The sequence below is a fragment of the Nicotiana sylvestris genome, chromosome 6, assembly GCF_000393655.2.
Source record: "Nicotiana sylvestris chromosome 6, ASM39365v2, whole genome shotgun sequence".
Classification (NCBI taxonomy): Eukaryota; Viridiplantae; Streptophyta; class Magnoliopsida; order Solanales; family Solanaceae; genus Nicotiana; species Nicotiana sylvestris.
The window spans coordinates 211093665-211102056 of NC_091062.1; the positions used below are offsets into that span (position 1 = coordinate 211093665).

General features: G+C 34.0%; 1 protein-coding gene across 1 annotated transcript; it reads right to left on the reverse strand.

Annotated features, from left to right (window-relative positions):
* Nucleotides 1-268: 268 nt before the first annotated feature.
* Nucleotides 269-3805, reverse strand: LOC104249652 (protein PARTING DANCERS homolog). Its single transcript, XM_009806127.2, has 8 exons — nucleotides 3702-3805; nucleotides 2437-2561; nucleotides 2235-2323; nucleotides 2064-2159; nucleotides 1886-1968; nucleotides 1771-1811; nucleotides 1604-1687; nucleotides 269-900 (listed from the first exon to the last, which is right to left on the reverse strand). Exons 1-8 carry the CDS (start codon nucleotides 3763-3765, stop codon nucleotides 751-753), a joined length of 732 nt encoding a protein of 243 aa, XP_009804429.1. The 5' UTR covers nucleotides 3766-3805; the 3' UTR covers nucleotides 269-750.
* Nucleotides 3806-8392: the final 4587 nt, after the last annotated feature.

Below are 8392 nucleotides of genomic sequence, written 5' to 3' on the forward strand. Positions count from 1 at the left end.
CCTATACCTGGTCTGGAACGGAGAATTAGCTACGTGTGTAATTTTATTTGACGTGCTTTCTGTTCTGGTCAGTCTGAAAAATATTCACATACACTTTCCTAGTAGTAATTTTTACTTTCTATTTTGAGCGATGAAAGCGTTATTGCACCTTTACTTCTCTTTCAGACAAACATCCAATCCAAATACAATTGTTCTTTACAAACATTTGTGGCTATCTGTGGCTGGAAAGTAAGCAATGATCCTTTCTGTCATTCTATAAGTCATGCACTGTGTTAACTTGTTAAAATATCATTCCGAATTGTGGAGGTGACTCGAGATAAAGGAATTCACCTGGGGTTTCAGAATTTACCCCTTTAAAAGAAAAGGACAAAAGTTCAGCACTTTTCCTTTGCAGATTATCCTTCAGTATCATGGGAAACTTAATCATAAACGCTTGAAACCTGTCACTAAAACCAGGTTCTTCGTGGGATTTAGCCATACGAAGGACGGAAGGAGCAGAAAATCAGACAAGAAACACAGAAGAAACCAAACATCAACATACAGCTGCAATTCTGATTTTCTTTAAAGGACTGCAGTAAACTTGGAGCAACTTAACACAAATATACGATCATATTTCCGTAAGTAAGAGAAGAAAGTTTTGAAGAGCCTTCTGATTTCTATTCTTTCGACTTCCACCTGTTGTTCTTGAGATATCTAAAGTCACTTCTGCAGGGTGCATGACTCTGAATTCTCTAGAATTAAAAACATAACTCAGCCAATTTTGGGACCAAGATAAAACTTTGGATCCCTGAAAAACCTTGTGATTGTCTCAGCTGTCGTGGGTGAGAGATCAGTTGTTTCCAGAATGTATTCCTTTGATGACTTAGCTATTGCTTCAATTGAACCAATAGTTTGATAAAGCTGAAACAGACAAAAGAAGAGAAAAGAGTGACTACAACTATCTGGACAGATAAATGTATGTAATTGATAATGCGACACTATCATTCTTTAAAGCACATATTATAAACAAGAAAAGGTGCCATAATTTTGGTATGTCATAGAATACATATGCAATATAGAAGTGACAAGAAGGATCATTAGTGGGATGTGTTCATTCATGTATCAGCATCATTGTGAAAATGCAGCAACATCAATTACTTCAGGCTTTTGCATCAGAATTTGTAAGACGGACAGGATAAAAGGTATTTCAAAAACTAAATACTTTATTTATTTGACCCAATTGTGGTTTATTTCAAAGGTTGTCATAACTCAAACTCATTAGTCAAGTAATACCGGTTGCATGTTTCACGCCTGGATGGTATAGATACAATCCTCGATTTGGCTCAGGCTTTTCATACAAAATAAATGACAAATAACTAAAATGGCATATATTTGATATTGTCGACCTAAAAACTGACCTTACAGTCCACAAACATATGGAAGAAAACTCTGAAATTGCCAAATTAGTATAGTTCAACATATGAATCATAGATTGAGAGAAAAGGTGATACTATGATTCTGCACAAACTTACAGGTAATCGAGAAAAGGATTCGCTATAATAAGGTTTATCATGGTACAAGACATCAGATGGAACATAAATGGGAAAAGCGTTAAATAAAATACCACATTTGCATCATGGCTGTCAACTCCAGGGATTGATGTAACCACTTGTTTGTAAATCTCCATTGCCTGTACTGATTTTTCCTTCTAACAGCAAGGCAAAATGTCTCACGTTCACAAGAAAACACCTGGCTATCAGTCAGAAGACTGGAAAACTATCAACCCTTTACCTCAGCTTTTAATTTTGCCAATACATCCTGTCGTTTGCACACTGCAACAGATACTTATGGCAGTAAATATACAATTAAGTTTCTTTTGTTCAGCTTGGGAGAATTGACATCTTACCCCCACGAGAATGTGCTATCTTCACAATTTTTTCAAAGCCCATCTCAAAGTCTCGCACAGGAACAAATGTTGGCCCTCCATACCTTCAAAAAAATCAAGAGATTATCCAAGTTCTTCAAATTAAGCAACACCTTGATATAGAGATTACAGATAGAAGGCGAAGTTAAATTTGACTCACTTGAAATAGAAGCGTATGAAGGAATCATTCTGTTCCTTTGAAGGGAGGGTGATAACCACATAGAAGCTTGCAAACTGCTCCTTCACTTTCTCAGCTCTACATCAAGTCACAAACTTATCAATTTTTTATAAAGTACAAAATTGGATTTTGAGAGATACAGAGCACATTTACTTTTTAAAGACAGATTCCTTGTCGATGACATCCCAATTGGTCACAAACATGAAAGCAACTGACAAACCGCCAAAGATAAAGATAAAATCCTGTGAATAGGAAATGTTATTACTGCCATTTGCAAAAGAAAGAATTTATACGAAGACCACCACAGCTGAAAAAAAGAATTTATAAGAAGACCACCGCTGAAAAGAGTAGTTACTGGTGCAATTGGAAGAATATTTAAACGGAAAGAACTTTCATTAAGAAAGCGAGAGATGAAATTGAGAAAGGACAGATTCTGTGCATCCCTCCATGTGCTACTCATCACACAAACGCCATTGCAACCTGCAAGAGTTGATGGTCGATGGTAATGTAAGACATTTACTTTCAAACCCGTCCATGTGCTACTCATCACACAAACGCCATTGCAACTTGCAAGAGTTGATGGTCGATGGTAATGTAAGACATTTACTTTCGAATTGCAGTGTCATTGATCCTTACAGTTAAAACAACAATCTAGAACAATTGAAACATCTGGAAATATTATTTATCAAATAAATCTGCAAATATTGTTCCCTGGGGATAAGAACTGCAAAAACCTTGTAAGAACTTATTTGTGAAATACATATTCTCCTTAACATCATAGATTGTTGAAGTATAAATATTGTTTTACATGGAACGAGCAAGAAAGCAAATAAAAGTTTTCTTCAGGACATGATAAGTATAGATCTTAATCATTCAAAGATAAGAATAAGCAAATGAAGATATTCAAGCAATTTGTTTAATTTACTGTTAAAATATTTTTCCTCTAAACAATTAAGCACCAAACATTGATGTTAGTGTTCAATACAACAACATCCTAACATATACTAAGACAAAAACTTCTAAAATGCAACTTATGGCAGTTAATAATTATACATGCATCAAATAATGCCTAAAACACAGTAGTTCGCGATATTTATCAAGCCTCCAGTCTGCATATCACAAGTTCAAAATGCGTCATGTACAAAGTGAATATAACCTTACAAATCATTCCAGATTTAAAAATTAAAGCTGATCCACCACTTTTCGAACCAAAATATTAATCAAATTTATTAGATACGTAGAATAATATGCCAGTTTTTGAACTTTTATAACTGGAAGTATAACATTCACGTTTTGAGATGTATTTTAGATTATTCTAATAAAATTGACAAGAAAATTACTTGAAAATAGAGTTAGTACACAGAATTCTACTTCAAGTACGTTAAATCAAATCCCGAAATTCAGAACTACGTAAATTACAGACGTATTTCATACAAAATTCAAACAAACAGAGAGAAAAAAACTAAAATTCATCGTAACAAAAAAGTCAGTTATCATTCTTCAGACTTATCACATCAAATTTATAAAACTATACGAATTGCTATATTTAAGCAAAACAAATTGCTGATCCTTGTTACACATATATTGTAAAAGAGTGAGTTCGAGAAAATGAGAAAATACATGAAGTCGATAAGCTTGTAGTATTTGAAAGTGATCTCGAATCGTTGAATCCTCCTCGACTCATCACTGCTCTATTTGAAAGGAGAATGAAATATGCGTTTCTGTGTGAGTTCAGCAAATGAGCACTAAATTCGTGAGCTGGCTTATATATAGTCGTCCATCCTCCGAATTTTGGGCCAATTTGGGCCGAGAATTAATGGGCCTGGACTATACTCGGTCTAGGCCGGCAACTAACCAATGGAGAGGGAAAAGCATAAGTAGGCAATATTTAAGAAAAAATTTCAGATACCTAGCAGCACAGACAGTTAATAATTATAGGAATTTTTATCTCCTATAGCAAAGGTTAATACCTTATTTATATTAAATAAATACCATTTAAATAAATTATATTCTATAGATACCATTTATGGTTTATAGCAAAATTTCTAATTTTGGTTATCTCCTACACTTACGCCGCTAAACACGTTATTTTTTATTTTTCTCTCTCCCTTTTTAGATTTTTCTCTCTCATAATTACCGTATTTTATTAAAACTTCTCAATACATGTTCTTTCTCTCTCTTATTTTGATACACTTTATTCTCTTTCCCATTCCCTGTAAACTCGCCCAAAACCAGAGAAACCTCTCACCCACACCACTTCCTTCTTCCCAATCTCGACGTAAACCCTAATTTTCTCTCTATTGTTGTCATTTGTTTCTATAATTAGTGTGGTAAGTATTTAAATTTTTTGATTTACGCTATTTTTGTTTATTCTCAACGTGTCTACTCACCAAGTTTTCTCTAATCAACAATATCCAATCGTATCCTCACAATGTCTGATTCAACACCCCGCAAGTTCATTACCAGAGGTATACCCACTAAAATTCTGACTTTTGATGGGCTCACTTTCTCCTTGCAAATCACTCAAGGGGAATTGGATGCAGGTTTAGCCAAAAATATGGCATTGGAGAAGAGAACAAAATCTCGCCATGACAAGTTCAAAGAAACCCAAGTTGAGAAATCATTGAAAGAAACAAGACTTCCCATTGCGGAAAAAAGGAAAAAACATATTTCTGAAGCGTCATCTGTCAAGGGGAAGGAGGTTGAAGCAAGTAAAAGCTCGGATACACTGGAAGAAAAGGTAATTTCCGATGTATTCATTTGTATTGTTGATGTATTCATCTGTATTTATATGTATAAACTTGTTGACTTCTCTGTTTTTTATGTATATAAATACATGTGCATGTATTTAGTTTTATTCAAAAAGGATATTCAATGTATTTTTGTACTTACAGAAATCAATGATACAAATATGTATATGTATTCTGATGTATGCAAATTCACTTTTACTGAATTGTATGTTGCATAATGCATTTTAGATTTATTTAGATGTATTTAAATAGTTCTTTCATTGTTTTTTTTACCTTAATAGACTGACCTTGTCATATTGCATATAGTTGTATTTATAAGGATTTTCAAAGTTCCCATCACTGTTTTATTCTAATTACAATGTCTTTATTTGTTGTATGCATATGCATTATATGTGTACATATATTTCTATCACTGATATCTTACTCCAGTTTATTTTTGCAGTTTGTATTTAGTTGTATTCATATTAGTTGTACTATGAAATATGTGTTGTATTCAGTTGTATTTATATGTTAGTATATACACTGATATATGGTGCAAATAATCAGCCAAACTTTGCTTATCTGATGAACGGCATGTTCAATGACAAGGAAAACATGGTAATTTACAATTTGTATCCTGGCTAGTTTATAATTCACTAATCATTACTGTTTCATACAGTTGCATACAATTACTATTGCATACAGTTACTACTGCATACATCTGTATAAAGTTGAATACAGTTGCTACTGCCTTCATTATTACTGCTGCATACAGTTCCATATAATTTACTAATCATTACTGCTGCCTTCATTTGAATATGAATTACATTTAGATTCCATATTTGCATATATCTATTATAGTAAGACTTTGATTGTATTTCGTTTTTCAGATTGTTTACAAGGACATACATCCAACTGATATAGAGCTTGCCGTTATTTAGATTCCTCTAGTAGGCATTGCTGTTGAGAACAGTCCTACTCCTACTTATTCAGACAAGTCGGCAGAGGATTCAGATGACTTTTCTCCTACACCTGATCTTTAGTGTAAGAAGAAACATGCTGGAAGTGTTGGTCCATCTTCATCACCGCCCCACAAAAAGGCAAATGACAGATTATTTATCCCTCAAATATAGAGACTCAATCAAAGATTCCTCCTATTGGCGTATCTGAAATTGCACAAAATGTTGAACATCGCAATCAGCCGGCAGATTCCAAAAATGATGAAGTATCTTCTTTGAGGAAAGACCTAAATTCATTCAAAGAATGCGTATATTTTTGGCACACTTTTCTAATTATTTCTATCTTGCTAAGGTTGTGGGCGAGTTCAAGTCTCTGAGATCATTGATCAATGATAACTTTAAGATGCTTTCTGACCATCTTCAAGACAATCAGCAAGAAAAAAGTTTACACCAGAGAAAGGAAACCACAGGGAGACGTGATGATGGTATTGAAATGTCATATGATTCCAACTTTCAAGATATTCCAAAGGGTCACAGACATACTGATACAGCTGTCGATGATAATGTTGGGGTTTAACATTTTTTAACTTCATTAGTATATGTTTATATCTCCTGTTTGCTCTTATTCGGATTAATCATATATAAAACAATTTGTAACATTATGAAATACAAGTATATACAGAATATTTCAGTATTTTTAATTATCTTAATCCTATATGCATTTGTATTTTCCTGACTTTATTTATACATAATTATTGTGATCTTCACATGTTGTATCTAGATGTATTCATATATATATATATATATATATATATATATATATATATATATATATATATTAAAATATGATACTTGTATATATTTAAGCTTCCTCTATATAGTAATGTTATTACACAGCAGTTAGATGCATATAAATATTGTCTCAAATAACAACTGTATTTATATGTATTTAGATATATTCTTGACATATAGTCTGATGTATTTAAATTCTCCACTTAAATACAACCTCAAGAAAATACAAATTCAAGATCAAATATGTATTCTCTTTATATGTATTTATATGTATTCATACAGTCAGTTACTATATGTATATAGGTCATTTATAATACACTAATATTGATGTATACGTCTAACAGAATACAGTGGTTAATGCTCTTTGTGTGGAGTCAAGAGTTGAGGGGAATACTTCACTAGAGGTGCTGTGCAACATACCACCTATAGGCCAAGAGGGTGTATCTACAGATTACTATGTATCACAATTTGAGTTGGACGACAAGTTTCTTCTAAGTCAAATTCCAGAAACTAGAATTGTGATACACAATAGTGCAAAAAATGTTGAATCAACCCCATTACCATCTCATAGGAATCGGCGACCAAGTAGATAGTATTCTTCGCCTTACGAGTCTAACTTCGACTCCGTAGGTTAGTGTTTTATAAACTTATGATCTATTTCCCCATGGTATTTATAATGTTTAGTCTCTATTCATGAATTCAATAAAAAAACAGGTACCTCAGTAAAGTTGACCTCCATATTTGAAAAAAGACCCCCTTTGAGGATGATTCAATAACGGGGCCACATCCTGCATTGATCATTCAGGAATACAAGAAATGGGTTCGTGATAGTCTTCTCGCTAGACACGAACAGAAGTGAGTTTCTTCCCCGGTATGTCTATTATGTATTTATATATTTAAAAATGGATATAATAATTTTTTATATCATACTTATAGAAGTAATTTGGATGACAATTACAAGAAGAACAAGTCAACACTTCATATACCATTGGATTTTGGAGTTGATCAAGTCAATTCAAAACATTGGTTTTACCTTTTGTGATGACCCGACCAGTCGTCTCATGAGTTACCGCTCAGTTTCCCCCATTTCTGATTCTTACTACTTTGTCTATCAGTTTTATGAGTGATCGGGTTGGTTGGCTCGGGTTAGGAAAGGTTTTGAGAAGGTTTGAGACACTTACTCTCTTTTGAGGAAGCTTAAGTTGGAAAAGTCAACCAGATGTTGACTTGTGTATTAGAGGGCTCGGATGTGAGTTCTGATGGTTCGGATAGCTTCGGGAGGTAATTTGGGACTTAGAAGCGTGATCGGAATGAGTTTTGGAGGTTCGAAGTAGATTTAGGCTTGAATTGATGAAGTTGAGATTTTGGCGATTTTCGATTGGTAGGCAAGATTTTGATATAGGGTCGGAATGGAATTTGAGAGTTGAAGTAGTTCCGTTGTGTCATTTGGGATGTGTGTGCAAAATTTCAGGTCATTCGGACGTGGTTTGGTTGGGTTTTTGATCGAAAGCGGAATTCAGAAGATTTTTGGAAACTTAGACTTGAATCCGATGTGTTTTGGTTGATTTGATGTTGTTTGAGGTGTTTTACAGATTGATACATGTTTGGATAAGGTTATGGGTTATGTTTGTGCTTTTAGTTGGGGTCTCTGGGGCCTCGGGGTGATTTCGGATGGTTGACGGAGGAGTTTGAGATTTTGTGAAGTTGTAGATTTTTCTGCTTATGGTATTTCCGCACCTGCGGATTGGGGACCGCAGGTTTTACGCTGCATATGCGGGAAAATAGTCACAAAAGTGGAAGTTGGGAAGTAGGCAGGAAACCGCAGAAGCGG